At 35.9% G+C, this 17099-nt stretch overlaps 1 protein-coding gene across 1 annotated transcript; it reads left to right on the top strand.

The window, feature by feature from the left end:
- Positions 1 to 223: 223 nt before the first annotated feature.
- On the top strand, positions 224 to 16377 carry exoc3l4 (exocyst complex component 3-like 4). Its single transcript, XM_067385930.1, has 14 exons — positions 224 to 496; positions 1811 to 2103; positions 2380 to 2460; positions 2915 to 3139; positions 5501 to 6128; positions 8450 to 8567; positions 8683 to 8808; positions 9347 to 9447; positions 10548 to 10646; positions 12871 to 12994; positions 13313 to 13435; positions 14196 to 14348; positions 14433 to 14551; positions 14642 to 16377. The coding sequence occupies exons 2-14, from the start codon at positions 1836 to 1838 to the stop codon at positions 14856 to 14858; spliced, it is 2382 nt and encodes a 793-aa protein (XP_067242031.1). The 5' UTR covers positions 224 to 496; positions 1811 to 1835; the 3' UTR covers positions 14859 to 16377.
- The last annotated feature ends 722 nt before the right edge of the window (positions 16378 to 17099 follow it).

Here is a 17099-nt window from a genome sequence, read left to right as displayed (position 1 = left end):
TATATATATAGCAATAGGGCACAGGCCTTGCTGTATTGTGAATACGCTGTATTTTGCTCAAATGAAACACACAGGCTAATGCTTTGCATAACCACTATTTTCTTTTTCTTCAGTGGTAGGCACAATTGTATTTTCATAGATTATGGGAATCTGAAAGTGTAGTGTAATCATTTTAAAAACTGTCAAGTCAGTAAAAACAGTGATTCATTTGTCAGACTCGTATTTTAGCTGAACTCTTGAATCTGACGCTAGTTCCTGTACTAGGCTACCTCATGCGGATTAACAATTAACAATGCACCTATTCAGTGACGTTTCAAGGTGAATCCCATGCGAGAACCAGGGTTTTTCGCAGCTCGTATTTACGGGAAAGTAATTAGTTCAGTTTTGCTGTTGAACCTGTCGGTGCAGTGCGTTTGCCAAATGTTTATGTTGAAATAGATTTTAAGATAAAAGACAGTTACCAGTGGCAGACTTTGACAAGAAACTCGGATCTAAGGTGAGTGACGGACGGCGTTCGTTTTACAATGCCATGTTTTACGAACATATTTATACATTAATATAAAGTAGCCTAATAACTGCTTTTGTCTTTAAACGTGTTTTTAGAACTGACTGACTTTTAAAATATATAGGCTATTTCTCCCAATCCTTTAATCTGGGGCTGAAATCGCTACGTCGTTTCAATAACACATTCATAAGCGTCAGAGTTTAGTGCTAAAAGATTAAAACTTATGTTACATTAATGTAATGTGCAAATTAACGGGATTCCTTAAGCTGAGCTGTTGTCCGTGAAACATATTGAAAGGGTCGAGAAGTATATAGTTTAGAAAGAGCACAGCCTGTATCTGTATTTTCGGTCTCTAAAGCACTTAAAAACATTTATCATGGTGTAGGCTAATGTGCTCAAAGTACCAGTTAGCCACACATGGTGTTGCTTTTGGTATAAAGCAGACATTTCCTTCCTAAATCAGAGTCTACTTCCAAGAAACGGTCATCTTTTGGTGTAAGAAACTATGCTCCCATTTACACTGAGAAATATTATATAGCCTAATAAATAAGTTAAAGTGGACCAGCTTATCAAGCCATTTAAAGATATGAGTTAATTAGTAACCTGTACAGAAATAAATGTATTTAAATTGCAATGGAGTGCTTTGTATAATAGTTACAGTAGTGCAAATGCTACTAAAGAATCTAATGGCACAAATGGAGGCAGGAATGAAGATTAAAGAAGTTGACATTTAATTATTGTGTAGGGTATTAACATGGACAGGAGAATTAAGTGTCCAACTTGGACAATACAAGTAATGCACTTAACCAGCATTGCCTCAAAAAAATCTGGGCTATGAAGGTTCTTTCTTCAGAATATTTGTGTATTTCTTGTTTTTGCCTGACATCCTAAGCTTTCCATAAAGGTGTAATGACAGGTTAAGTGGCGTATAGATCCTAATTAAAAATTTCTTAAAGTGTCCTACTTTTTGTCACCCTATGTGTGGTTAATCTATCAAGTTTGGGACTGGTATTGTGAATATTTTAAATGATTTTATATACGAGTTCATGTCTTTCTGTTGTTATGACAACATGTAGGCCTATGCCTTCTACAAGATTCCTCTATGGTGAAAAAAGTCATGTTGTCAGTAAACAAAACAAACCCAAAAAAAAAAAGAAAAAAAAAGAAAAAAGAAACGAGATCATGATGTACCTGCTGATAGATTCAACAGTTCATTCTCACATTCGGCTCACAGTCAAACCTTGCATTGCCTTTTGGCACAGTATTTCAACATTTCTTTAAAGTTCTTTATATATTTTCTGCAAGCTTGATCCAACTGACGCATGGCAAAATGGCAGAAACTAGAAAAGAAGAAGTAGACGGGGGAAATGAGGTTAATGACCCACCAGAATGGGGTGAGGACGCAACAAAGGATTTGAAAAATGGTGGAAAACAGATGGAAAGTCCAGTCAAGGAGAAGAGTCTTGGACTTATGAAGTCATTCAGAGCGAGTTTGAAAGCTGTCAGTCCTATGTCATCGAAAAACAAAAGGTCAGAGAGCACAGACAGCGACCAAAGCCAAACCTCAAATTCTACGTTACGATCACCTTCTTCTCCAAGTAAGTGTATATCCATAACCTGATGAAAAAGTGTTGTCGTTTTTTAATGACAATGACTTTCCAAGGTCAGAGTTGTAAGAGCTAAAGCAGAAGATATGGTACTTATAAAGTAAACAGTGTTAGTTTAACTTAACTTCTGGTAGCCACAGAGCAGAATTGTACTAACAGATCTTAATCATAAGGAACCATGCTAGCCTGTATAACAGATGGTAGTTGCATATAAGGCTTTTTTCTTTACTTTGGTTTTCTAAACCCCTTGCATGTTTCTCTATTCAGGCTTGAGCAGAGGATCGCCCTCACAATCTTCATTTCAGAGTCCCAAGGCAGAAAAAGCTTCTCTTACCAGAACTATGTCAGGTGACTGGTCTTTGCATGTCACTAGATTCACCTCTAGACAAGGGAAATATGCTTAAAGCTACCATGACAGGATGTGTTGATAGTAAATTTTGCAAATAATGAAGAAGGTTTATTACTTAAATATTTAAACCTTTTGGGAGATCTGGCCTTAACTGTGTTCTAAAATTCACAGAACAGTCAATGTTCAAAAAATATGTCATCCTGACCTTTATATCCTGTTTATTGTATCATTAAGACATTGCATAAGTGTACATTTGAGATATTAGATTATTCAGATGTTTTCTTTAAACTATAAATTTTCATTTATTAAAAGGATGAAATTTAGGGTAAAATGAGCTTTCATATTACATGGTAATTTTTTTTTGTTTGTTTGTTAGAGAACATTTGCTCAATTGAATGTTATACATACATAATGACATGAATCATCCCCTGTAACTGTTCATTTTATTCTCAGATTCTGCAGTTGGATTAACAGGTACATTGGCAAAGAGGGGAGCATCGATCAGGCAGAGTTTGGGTCTGGGACCTAAAAAACACAAACAGGACCCACTTGAACCTGTCACAGAGACCATAACTTCATCTGAAGAGCAGGAAACAAATAGTGTGGAGAGCATAGACAGAGTGTTGGAGCTCAGAGACACGTATACTCTGCCTGATATACCAGCTTTGCCTTTGTCAGGTGAGTGTTTATCGCACAACTAGTGTGTGTCCTCTCTCTAGGTAGCTGACAAAGAATTGTTCAACATCAAATTAACATTTTTGTTACACCATTAAAGGGTTAGTTCACCAAAAAAATTAATTTCTGTCATTACGGACTCACCCTCATATCGTCCCAAACCTGTAAGACCTTTGTTCATCTTCGGAACAAAATTTAAGATATTTTTGATGAAATGCCACTGTTTCGAACCACACATAGACAGTCATTGCACCTTTTGAGGTCCAGAAAGATAATAAAAACATTGTTAAAATAGTCCATGTGAATGCAGTGGCTCAACCTTAATGTTATGAAGTATGAGAATACTTTTTGTGCTCAAAAACATAACAAAAATAACGACTTTTTAACTGTAGTCATACGCAGTTCACGTAATGAACGCAGTGCAGGCTTTCGCATTCTATGTCAGGACGACGACTTATTATTGGCCGGCATTCAGACGTAAACACAGAAGCCTGCACTGCATTCACTACATCAGATACCCTCGGATTTCATCAAAAATATCTTAATTTGTGTTCCGAAGACGAACGAAGGTCTTATGGGTTTCGGATGACATGAGTGTGAGTAATTAATGACAGAAATTACATTTTTGGGTGAACTAACCCTTTAACTTTTAGGTCTTGCTTGAACATTGTTTTTGCTCATGTTTTCTAAAATACAGTAGGTCAAGTCAATATCATCTAAAAAAAGTTGTTCTTGGCCCTATGATGTTGGTCTTTACACTGAAAGGGGGCTGGGGCCCACCGTCTTTTACCCCCTAAGCCCGAAGTGTCCTGTCGGCGGGACACCACCCCCCACGATAAAATTCATAATCAAAATTATTGATGAAAATTGGACATCATTATTTAAAGCACTCTCACAATTAAAAGGAGTCCAATCTGCATAATCCAATAAGCCAATCACGAGTTATTGCTTATGCAATTACGACACATAAAACCCCACAAGCGCACAGATGCTAACTGAAACTAAAATGTAGCTTTAACATGAAACTTTAGCTTATAACTTCATGAAACTTGCATAGATTGTTGAAAATGGCACAACATTACTTACGGTGGATGCTCCCGATTGAAATGACTCCAAGATCAACAAAACCATAAGAGCCGTTCACGAGTTACTCCATGTGAAAGAACGGTTTTAAAATGTCCATCAGAGGGCGCCAATGGCTAAACAATAAGGCTACCTTGATTCCAAATGCTGTAACTTTTGATTTCTTTATGTGATCACCACAAAATTTGAGCCAGATACAGCTCACATATAGTGGAACATCACCAAAAAAATGAATGATCCTGCTACCATGCTACCATTTCAAATGATACCAACATTTTGACTCTCCTTGCTATAGTTTTGGAGTTTGTGTAAAAAAAAAAGGAAATACCCTCGGGGCTTAAAGGGTTAGTTCACCCAAAAATCAAAATTCTGTCTTCATTTTCACAACCTCAGGTTGTTCCAAAGCTGTATAAATTTCTTTGGTCTGTTGAACACAAATTACGATATTTTAAAGAAAGTTTGCAACTAGACTCCTTTGGGTCACCATTGACTTACATAGTAGAAAAAAATACTATGGAAGTCAGTGGTGCCCCAAAACAGTTCAGTTTCCCACATTCTTCAAAATATCTTCCTTTGTGTTCAGCAGACCAAAGACATGTTGTACAACTTTGGAACAACCTGAGGGTGAGTAAATGATGACAGAATTTTCATTTTTGGATGAACTATCCCTTTAAGGGTTAAACTTTATAGGGGCTTTGAATCACCCTTATTTTGTTTGGATTCCTGTGAATTCAAGCAATGATTCTCTCTGAAATGAGAAGAGGTCATAAAACAGACATGCCACAACAACAGCAACAAAAGAATTGTAAAAAGCAGTTTAAAACAGTCTTATATGGTGTATAGCCTGTCACACAACACTACCCACATATACTGTACACTACTGTTGAATGTATTCAAAATATTTCACAATATTACTGTTTTTATTATATTTTTGATCAAATAAACACAGGCTTACTGAGCATAAGAGACTTCTTTCAAAGACATTAAAAAATCTTAATCTATAAAGCACTTCACAAATGCTGACATTACCCAGACCACATCCTAAGATTATAATCAGAATCCCTTCAATTGCTAATCTATGGTAAACAGAGCACGAATGGGATATTTTTGGAAAGCATGAGCTCATAATGTTTAGATATAGAGTATCATTCCAGAGTGAATTATAACAGCTGGTGATGCAAGTGTGTTATTGATCCAGTATAACTCCTGCAGTAATCCATTTACTAATATTTTGCTTTTCCCCTCCTCTATTCTTCCTCTGTACTGTGTTACTTGCTGCAGTAATGGAAATTAACAAACTGATAGAGGGGGAAGTTTTAGAGGATGCTTATGTGAATCTACTCTCTCTACGTTTGGAGCTTCAGCGGGAGCGTCAAGCTCTAGATCAAGAAGACTGTCCCATCGAACTAGTGCATAAGGAGAAAGACCTTAGTCTGCTTTATGGTACACTAAGAAACAAAATGTCTGCCATTGTACGCAAATCCAGTGATGAAAAGTACTGCAGTGCTCACAATAAAGAGCTGTTGGTGTATGTAGCATACATTATCCTGGAGGAAGAGAAGAGACAGGGAGAAACAGGAGCGATGCAGGGATGGAGGGAAGCATGGAGAGATGCGATACGAGACGGGGTTCGAGATACTCTAAAGAAAGTTCACCTGGACAGCCGTGAGCAGAACGCTTCCTGGTTGGCAGTGCATCTGGGGCTTCTGGGTAAAGCTGTGGTGGAGGATTTGGAGAGAGTTAAGACTCAACTTCTGAGCTCATATCCAGAAGACTTTAAAGTGTTTGAAACCTATGTGTCCTGCCATCATGAGGCTGTAGGAGAGCATTTAAAGACACTTCTGGAAAAGGTGACAGAGCTGAAAGATTACTACGCTCTTCTAGATTTCATTGTTCATCGCTACCCCAGGTAGGTATCCAATTAGATTCTGTTTTACTAAATACAACTAAGTCATGCTGTTCCAAACCTGTATCAATTTAATTTTTGACACACAAAAGTTGATTTTTGTTGAATATCCTGGCCGTTTGTTCCATATAATGAAAATGAATGGGGGAACTCAAACACAAGTCAGGAAATGACAATAAAAGCACCATATATGTATCATAAAAGTGATTTGCATGACATATGGTACACTACCATTCAAGAGTTTAGGGTCAGTAACATTTTTTAAAGGGATAGTTCACCCAAAAATGAAAATTTGATGTTTAACTGCTTACCCCCAGGGCATCCAAGATGTAGAGGACTTTTTTTCTTCAGTCGAACGCAAATTATGATTTTGAACTGCAACCGCTGCCGTCTGTCAGTCAAATAATAGCAGTGATTGGGAACTTGAACAATAAGAGTCGAAAAAACTTCCATAGACAAATCCAAATTAAACCCTGCGGCTCGTGACGACACATTAATGTCCTAAGACACGAAATGATCGGTTTGTGCAAGAAACCGAACAGTATTTATATATTTTTTACCTCTAATACGCCTCTATGTCCAACTGCGTTCAGCTTCCGGCTAGTGAGGTCTGATCGCGCTCTGACAGCGGAAGTGATGTTTCGCGCTCATTGAAGTATATGGGCGTCACTTCCGTCATCAGAACGCGTTTTTTGACCTCACTAACAGGAAGCTGAACAAAGTTGGACATAGCGGTGTATTAGAGGTAAAAATTATATAAATAATGTTCTATAAAGTTCTATAAAATAAAGCAAGTTTTATATACTGTTATAGTTGAAGTTCCCAATCACTGCTATTATTTGAATGACAGACGGCAACGGTTGCAGTTAAAAATCATCATTTGCGTTCGACTGAAGAAACAAAGTCACCTACATCTTGGATGCACTGGGGGTAAGCAGATAAACATCAAATTTTCATTTTTGGGTGAACTATCCCTTTAATGTTTTTGAAAGAAGTCTCTTAACCTCACCAAGGCTGCATTTATTTGATCAAAAATAGTCAAAACCATAATAAACTTTTTTAAAATACATTTTAAAATGTAATTTTGTACTTGTGATGGAAAAGCTACATCATTCAGCATTATTACTCCAGTCTTCAATGTCACATGATCCTTCAGAAATCATTCTAATATGCTGATCTGCTGCTCAAGAAACATTTCTTCTTACTACTATCAATGATGAAATCAGTTGTGCTACTTCATATTATAATAAGTTAAAGCAGAACTAAGTAACTTTTTTTTTACCTTCATAAATAGTTTTCTAAGTCCTCACGATGGTTAATTGACTTGTAGTGGTGTGTTTGAGGCGTGCACTAACCCCCTCTGGCACATCTACGCCAAAAAACAGCACTTGCAAGTTGAACTGCGCCGACTCGACACAATCTCGCCTCATGTTTCACGTTCACGCGAGAGTGACAAAATGCTTTACGGTAATTCAAAAACAATGTATGTATTATGACTTTATAAGACAATTTCGAAAATTACCCACCTCCATCAAGATTTCGTGTACTGTATTTGCAAAACTACTGTACAATAGATTTGTATGACAATTTTTAGTCATTGTTCACTGAAACACCACATCAGGGTTGACATCAATGGCATGTAATCAGAAAATAAATAGCATTTGATGCCATTGACACCAAACCTGGCATGACGCTCAAAAATGGATTCACATAACTGCATAAGAGCCAATCAAAAGACTGATATACTGCGTCAACCAGAGGCTCTTCATATGAAATTTCAGAGCTCCAAACATCCACTTCTCAAATCGTGAAAGGTCTAGTGGTTTCTATGCGTTTTTAAATGACCCAAAACTCCAGTTTGATAAATAGCTCTTCGTGATTTACTCCAGTCCTCTTCAGACCTTATATGGAAACTCATGTACGAATCAGTTGCTGAGATTCATTGTGAAGTTGGTTTCACAATAAAGCACAGAACCATACATTTAAAGGATGTGCCTTGGGAGTTGAGAGTCACATGTATTATGACAGATTATGAGATTTAAGATTTAAAACTTCAACCTCTGGTTTCACAGACAAGGCTTAAGCTAGTCCTAGACTAAAATACATGTTTGAGCTGAAAGTAACTTCTACTGACAGATCTTAAAATATGTCAGTGTCATTGTTTTTTCTTAAGATGCACACCAGTAATGTTTTTTTTTTTTTCTAGTGAACATTTATAAAATGCCCTAATTGAACTAAGGCCTAATCCTGGTTTAGGATGAAACCGGGCCCAAGAGTTATGATGTGACTGTCACTTAATTTGTATTTAACTGCTGTTTCCATAGTGAGAAGATTATGGGAAGCTGCTCTCTGCAGCCAGAGCTGAAGGAAGATCAGAGAGTGCTTTCGCTGGACAAAAACTTCCTTAATCAGATTAAAGTCAAATACTGCAGTCGCTTACAGGTAGCATACGAGCACATCTGTCATCTGAGATAACACTAGTAGCGAGACTGTACTGAAAGTATGATTTAGTCAAGTAAGATTCTGAATTCAGTGTCCAATCCTGTGCTCTTAATAGGCTGACATGAGAACATCACTTGACAGAATTATTGAGTTGGAGAATGAGGAAATGTGGAAAGAAAGGAGAAAACCAAACATTGATGAGGGAATCTACAGCTCACACATTGACATGGATATCTGCACGGTGAGACTGCACTTTCATAATTAGCTCACCTTCCCTTAGTTTTAAATGGAAGTCAAATGAAGGTTAAAGGGAAGTCCTTTGATTTCCCATTAATTTGTTTAGCAATAGAGGGCAGTATAGGACCTTTTTCTTAACTTATAGTGGCCCCAAAACTATTTAAACACTCATAGCACAATCACACTTTGCAATCAAATCATTTCCAGTTTAAAGTGATAAAAAATAGGTATAGTAGAGAACACACACACACAAAAGTATTTGGACACTTAAAGGGATAGTTCTTTATTTACTCATTCACAAGCTGTTCCAAACCTGTATGAGTTTCTTCCTTCTGCTGAACACAAAAGAACATATTCTAAAGAATGTATGTAACCAAACATTTGATGGACCCCATTGACTTCCATAGTATTTTTTTCCCCATACTAAGTTAGTGGGGCCCATCTTGGTTTGGTTGCCAACATTCTTCAAAATTTGTGTTGGATTAAACTGCTCAATTCATATTGATTCATTTTAAAATGCCTTTATATGTTTCCTTTCCAAGAATATTAAAGGGCATGTACAAGGATCCAGTAGAATCGATGTGAACCTTGAGCAGAAGGTTGTCCGATCCTGTCTGGAGGAACTGAAGACCTTTCCAAAAAGGTTTGTGATAAAGAACTAACTTGCTAACTGGAAGTTTTGTAATTTAACAGCTCTGAAAGCTTCTGTAGTTTATATTTTATGTGCAGATTGTTTCACTGAACAGCTGTTATATCTTTATTTGCTGATTTGACATTTATTATTGGAGTAAAAAAAGGTTTCCTTGTGTGTCAACTCAACTAGAGGTCTCTGGCTAAAATTTTTGATTATGATTAGGGGAAAAAAAAAAGAAGAAAATTCTGGTGAAAGAAATGCATAAATGATGAAGAAAGCCAAAATATTAAATGTCATATTGGATGTATATTTACTGAAAAATCCACTATTTTGTAGAGGGGGAGTCAAAATGTCAATTTTCACACTACAAAAAAATGCTTTTCTTAGTTTTAGAGTTTTTGTCTTGTTTCCAGTCCAAATATCTAAAAAATTTTTAAATCAAGAAGCATTTTCTAGACCTGTTTTACTGCCATAAATCCACGGAAATGGTCAAGTTGAGCCATATTAACTTGCTCTCAAAAGTGTATTTATAAGAATCTATATTTGAATCAATTTCAGGAATATTTGGAAAAAAGGATTTTGTTCTTTTTAACAGTTTTGAAGCTAGAGTTCAAATACACATTACCGTAACTACATGCTGCTGCATTGGCATAAAATGCAATGAAGATTACTAAAGTTAACAGATTTTACTAATAGACCAATCAACCTCGGTGTAAAAATAAAATAATGATGCTGTCATCTTTTGTCATCTTTTCACACCCCTCCATGAAATAGTGGATTATTCAGTAAATATACATCCATGATATTTATTATTTTGGCTTTCATCCTTTGTCTTTCTACAGAACAAATATTAACAAAATCAATCATTTGAGCCATGGACGTTTCTAAAATTTGTTTGCTTTTACATGAAATGACGCAAATCATTTTCAGTCCCCCCCCAATCTATTCATGTGACAGACCTTTCTCACTTAATTTAAACCACATCGCATTAAAAAATTCCCACATTTATTCCCCCGCCCTCAACAATATCTGACAAATCACGTGATCTTAGATAAATATATTTCTTTTTATATATCTGTATCCCTGACTGTTGTCATTTGTCTCTGAAGGTTTGAGTCAGCATTTGTTGAGTGGAGCAGTCCTCTCTCTAACTCCTCTCTCTGGGCAGAGTATCGCATCAGCTACATCAACAGCTTTAGTGCACTAAAGTAAGTCGTTTACACAACACACAGCCCAAAATTAAATTGTCAGTTTCATTGAAACTATTTTACACACGTGTTCTTGAGGAGTATAAATAATATATAAGTTTACAAGTCTAGTTCCAAAATCAACATTATCTCATGAGAAACCCATTGAGAAAGATTATGTGATTACAAAGCCAGGAGGTGGAGAAAGCCATTTGTTAACTTTCACATTCATCTCAATGGCAGAATGTTTTTTGAGCTTCTAAACTTTACCTATCATCACATAGTTCAGACACCAGCTGTTTTAAGCCAATCACCTTAAATGCCATGAAGCCATAAATTAAAAAAAAGAAGAAAAAAAAACATAAAACAAACAATCTGTCACGTGATTTCCAGTAATTCATGCTGCACAGAGGCAGTCAGGCAGTTGGCAGGGGAAGTCCCTGACGCTGGGGAATGTTAATGCGACATAAACCCCTAGATGTGCGTCGCTAAAACTTAAACCAATGATCTTGCATGGTTCTAACTAATAAAAGGGGTTATTAGAAGAGATTTTAGATATGAATGCCTTAAATATTACAAAGCAGAAAATACTTTATTAAGGTGATCATTATTATGACATAAATTCATCCTCTTGTGTGCTTTGTTGTTAGCTGAAAAGGCAACCAGAAACCCCTAAGCTTATTAGCTGTATCCCAATCCATTTGCTAAATGTGATACACTACCATTCAGAACTTTGGGGTAAAAAAGTATTTTTAAAATAAATAAATAAATACATACATAAATAAATGTATTTAGCACGGATGCATGAAATTGATCAAAAGTGACAGTAGAGTTTTAAAATTATAAATGTTGTTCAATTGAAATTTGTATCCAGCAGAGAATCCTGAGGAGAAAGAAACATATTAGAATTATTTCTGAATGATCATGTGACTGGAATAATGATGCTGAAAATTCAGCTTTGCCATCAGATGAATTACAATTTAAAATATATTAAAATAGAAAACTTTTGAAACTCTAATAGTAATAAAGATAATAATTCACAATATTGTCGTATTTTAAATGCAGCACTTTAAAAAGTACAAAATCTCACAGACCCCAAACTTTTGAGCAATAGTGTATATCAGCATACATCCATGTGTTGTCAATTTATTTCTGGTTGGATGTATTTGTATGTATTTAATGTGTGTAAAACTAAACGATTTCATTGGCCTTACTGTTTTACGATTAAACTATTGTGATTTGTATGCACTAAAAAGGTTTCTAAGAGCCTAAATCACTAGCTATGTTTCCATCCACCTATTTTTATGTGCATAATGCAATATTGCATTAAAACAACCGCTAGATGAAAAGAATTTGTTCATAAATTCAAAAAATGCACATTAAATACTTAAGTGCTCTATCAAGGCAGATTCAGTTTTATCCAATAAGAAGACATGAACATAAACTATGACGGAAACACATTTACTGAATAAATCCCTTGATGTGCAACAAAAAACTCACATGACATTGCCTCAACAGTGTGATTAGATAACCGAACTAACCAGCGGAACAATTTCATTGCACAGTATCGCAAATGTTGGTTTTGATCATTCTGAAATGCCTGAGCCAAAGTCTGTCATCAAAATGATTAGGTATAATGTCCTCCCAGAAGTGTTTCCCTCATTCATGATGAAAAAAAGAACTTCTGTTTTTATTACAGATATTTTGCGCCAATTTCCAAGGAGGTGATGATTTTGTTCTCTTGAACGCATGGGGTGGAAACGCTTTATTCACAATAGTTTTATGTGATATTCCAGTTTTGTGCACAAGTTAAATTCACAACTTTGGATGGAAACATAGCTAATGTAGCATTGCTTAACAAACAAACAGACAAACAAACAAAAAGATTAAGTAGTGAGAATGTCATTGTACAGTCCTTTGTATAATAGAATTCAAATCTGGATATAAAAAAAGATAAAATCTAAATGAAAATAATTATTTTAGATGTTATTTTATTATTATTATTTTACTTTAAAAGATAGATAAGAAAATGTGGACATAAAGAGCAAAATACAAACTGCATACAGACAAAACCCACATTTTATATATATATATATATATATATATATATATATATATATATATATATATATATATATATATATATATATATATATAATTATTATTATTTTTTTTTTTTTTGCTTTTTATCTTTTGGACAGCTGTAAAGCAATTATAATTTCAACATTTCAATTTTTATCTCCAGAGAGCACATGGAGAGCTTTAAGGACAGCTGCCCCATTCCGCTAGAGCTGGTTCGAAGGGAAATAGATGGACTTACCACCAAATTGAGTCAATCTTTGATGGATCACTTCAAAACGGATGTCAAGGTGTGAGCTTCTGAAACACTCATTGTTAACTTTAATTGTTAAACAATGGCAATAGTTTGAGAGACACACCAGAAAAAATTAAGAAAGTACCATTCAGACAGTAATAACTGATATTGACCTGATATTCACCTTTTATGAACAATTTTACTATAATACAAAACTGATATAAAAATTATATTGTGCAGAATTCTAAAAGTAAGTTAATAAATCACTGAATTCAGTCATAATGTTTGTGAATATGCATCTAGAATTTAATAATTAATTGAATGTGTAAGATTTATAATGGAGTGAGTGAATATTAAGTGCTTCTGTTTGTAGCCTTTCCTCAGGAGACAAATGACAGGAAAATGGTTTTCATTTGATGAAGACTTTTCACAGCTGATCAAAAGAACTAAGACTCTTTCTGAACAGACCAAATACATGAGCCCAAAACATAAACAGGTGAGACTATGACAAGTTCATTAAAGGGTTAGTTCATACGAAAATTAAATTTCTGTCATTAATTACTCACTTTAGTGTCGTTCCACACCCGTAAGACCTTCGTTCATCTTCGGAACACAAATTAAGATATTTTTGATAAAATCTGATGGCTCAGTGAGGCCTGTACTGCCAGCAAGATAACACTTTCAGATGCCCAGAAAGCTACAAAAAAAAATATTTAAAACAGTTCATGTGACTACAGTGGTTCAACTTTAATGTTAGGAAGCGACAAGAATATTTTTTGTGCAACAAAAAAAAAACAAAATAACGAAACAAAAGATTCGTAAAGCTCTGAAGATTCATGAATCAGTGTTTTGAAATCATCTCTAGATATTGTTGAATAAAGTCGTTATTTTGTTTTTTTGGCACACAAATGTATTCTCGTCACTTCGTAACAATAAGGTTGAACCACTGTAGTCACATGAACTGTTTTAAATATGCCTTTAGTAGCTTTCTGGGCATCTGAAAGTGTCAATTATCTTACTGCCAACGAAGGCCTCACTGAACCATCAGATTTGAACAAATATCTTCATTTGTGTTCTGAAGATGAACAAAGGTCTTACAGGTGTAGAACGACACGAGGGTGAGTAATTAATGACAGAATTTTAATTTTTGGGTAAACTAACCTTTTAAGTATATACACACACATCAATTTAATACACATCTTCGTGTATTTATTGTAAAATCCCCCTCTTTTCTCTGCCTTCTCCTGTTTATGCAGGCCTTTGTGAATGAAGCTCACTTTTTCATGGTCAAGGAATATGTTTCTCAGCTCATGAAGAATAACTACTCATGCAAAAACAGGAAGAATGAGACGGCTGCCACTAAGATTGCAAATCAGTGGGAGGAACTGAAGGAGATTTTCCAAGAAATGGTATAATAAAATGCATCTTTGAACACCAGTGCTTTTTAATTAAAACATGCTAACATATTCCTTACTGCATCATTCTCTGTATAGCATTCTACCTCAGATTGGCTCCATCCAGTCGGGGACCAACTGAGCAAGATCATTGGGTGCAAGAAAAGTGATGTAAAACATAACCTACAGCCACTGGTTGAAAACTATCCAGACATCAGGTGCGAGTCATATTATGTGCTGGCGATATCATTTACAATTTAACAAATGTTAATTTTACTTTAATTCAACAAATGTTTCACCCTTTCCAGAAAGAGCCATCTCTCAGCTGTGCTGTACTTCCGAGGAATTATAAGAGGCAGGGAAAAACATATTATACTACAGCGATTGGCAGAGCTGAAAGAGAGTGTTGGGAATGCTGGGAGTAAAGAGCATGCTCTCTTTAATGAGATTCAAGCAGCAGATAACACAGAATGCCTGCCTGGTACAACCTTCTCCTGTCTGTCCTTCATCATGCCAGACAGCTAATCCAAAGAATTGTACTTCATTTGATTTGAAGTGGAAATAATGATTATACTGTTTGATAGCGACAGTATGCCTAATAATATGAGCGATAAGGAATGTTTTCATGCCATTGTGAATGATTCAGTCTTGTATTCTAACAAGATTATTTGGTAAATGTGTTTTTGTCTATTATCATGTGGAATTAAGTGTAATTGAGGGTGACACTTTAAATGTAATTAGACCATATTGTAAGCATAGTTTTAAAACAATGCCATTGGCCTTTTGGTGATGATAATGTGATATTTCTAGATGCCACATCTTAGACAAGAAGCTTTCTCAAAAGTGCATGCCAGTGGTGTTTCAGAAGTCCTGCACAAACAATTAAAAACTCACATTCAGGTCAGGTTAAACTGATGTCTTGTTTCATTTAGAAATGTCATAATGCAGAAATGGGTTGTTAATGTTGAGTACCATATCACAACATCCTTAGTACACCACCAAGGTCTCTATAAACACCACATCAGTGCACTTTTAAATAGACATGCATTAGGCTATAATCCAAATTGATGTATCATATTTCTTCTTAAACACATATCCAATTTTAACCACTGTTATTTGAAAATGAACTTCTGGATTTCAAACTTGGACAGTGTAATTTTTGGCCCTTTAGCAGATAAAGCTACATGTCACTTGCGGAAGAATGTTGTTTTGTAATAACGTGAGTTGTTCTTCGGCTCCGTTCTGCACAGATGAATCTGAAGGCTTGACGACCACCATGTAATGTATGCTCGTACTTACCACTAGGTGGAACCCTGCATACATGTATCCTTGTTGTGACACTGAAACAACAGAACAAGAAATGGATTCATCATGAACAACTCGTAGTGTGTTGTGTCCATAGACAGTAAAAGAAATGGACACAGCGACCCCATTGGGACTCAATTGAGTCAAGTGAAGCCCATTTTTAGCGATTTTTAGCACTTCCTTTTCTGACGCGCAGACTCACACTAAGCTTGATGACGTCAGCAACCTGTCTGACAGATGTAAATCTTCTAGTAGCTGTGCGTGCAAACTGCCATCGTTAATCTTGCAGAGACGGCGAGCTTGAGCGTGGAGTTCTTTGGCGTGAGTGAGCAGGAGTAAGTATTCTGATTAATTATTTTGTACAGTATTTTAAAATGTAACGCCAGTACGCCATATTAAGATAATCTCCCCTATTGCCTGCGAGCTTCTCCTCCTGTCTGTACGGTAATTCCGCTACTGTGCGACAGAGAGTCGAGTGGTTATGACGCAATCGTTAGCTTATTTTTACAAAAACTGTTTCTACGGGGCCATAATGTAACATAGAAGGTAATGGAGCCCTTTATACATTGTCGTGTATGTTTAGAAATAAATAATGGACAAATGGAGTCTTTAAACGCCTCAGATGTAAAGTTATTCACTGTCAAAGTGACGCCAAAATGAATGGGAGTCAATGGGGATGCTAACGCAAGTGAAGTTCTGCTACAAGATGGCGGCACCTGGCCGACTTCAACTTCCGGTCGACTTCCTTGGGCACTGGTTGTGTCTTTATCTGCATCTATTAAGTATTAAGCCTAAACAGCTAACTATGAGATACCCAAAGGGTATTACATGGTGTCACAAGTTCACAATTGACCAGCTAAAATCTCCACACAAACTGCAAAAAACTGAGCTGTATCTCATTGCAAGCAGAACATCTGAGCAATCAGGCAAGATAAAATGTGCTACTTTTCTTCACTTTGCTGGAGATGAAGCGATAAAGTTATTTAATGCCATGGATTTTGAAGAGGAAGAAGCGAATGATTATGAAGTACTGAAAGAAAAATCCAGGCGTTAATTGTGAACCATGGAAAAACTTAAAGGTGCCCTAGAACATATTTTTAAAAGATGTAATATAAGTCTAAGGTGTCCCCTGAACGTGTCTGTGAAGTTTCAGCTCAAAATACCCCATACATTTTTTTAAACTGCCTATTTTGAGCCATTATTACATATGCACCGATTAAGCGTGCGGCCCCTTTAAATCTCCTGCTCCCCCGCGAGCTCTCAACTGCCTTAAACAGCAAACAAAAAGTTCACACAGCTAATATAACCCTCAAAATGGATCATGCATACATTCCTGTGAGTATAGTGTTTATTTGGATGTTTACATTGATTTTGAATTTGAAGTTTGAGGCTGTGCTCCGTGGCTAACGGCTAATGCTACACTGTTGGAGAGATTTATAAAGAATGAAGTTGTGTTTATGA

Source organism: Chanodichthys erythropterus, chromosome 5 (assembly GCF_024489055.1).
Source record: "Chanodichthys erythropterus isolate Z2021 chromosome 5, ASM2448905v1, whole genome shotgun sequence".
NCBI classification, from domain to species: Eukaryota; Metazoa; Chordata; class Actinopteri; order Cypriniformes; family Xenocyprididae; genus Chanodichthys; species Chanodichthys erythropterus.
Note: the sequence above shows the minus strand (reverse complement) of the source record. Positions and strands in the feature narration are given on the sequence as shown.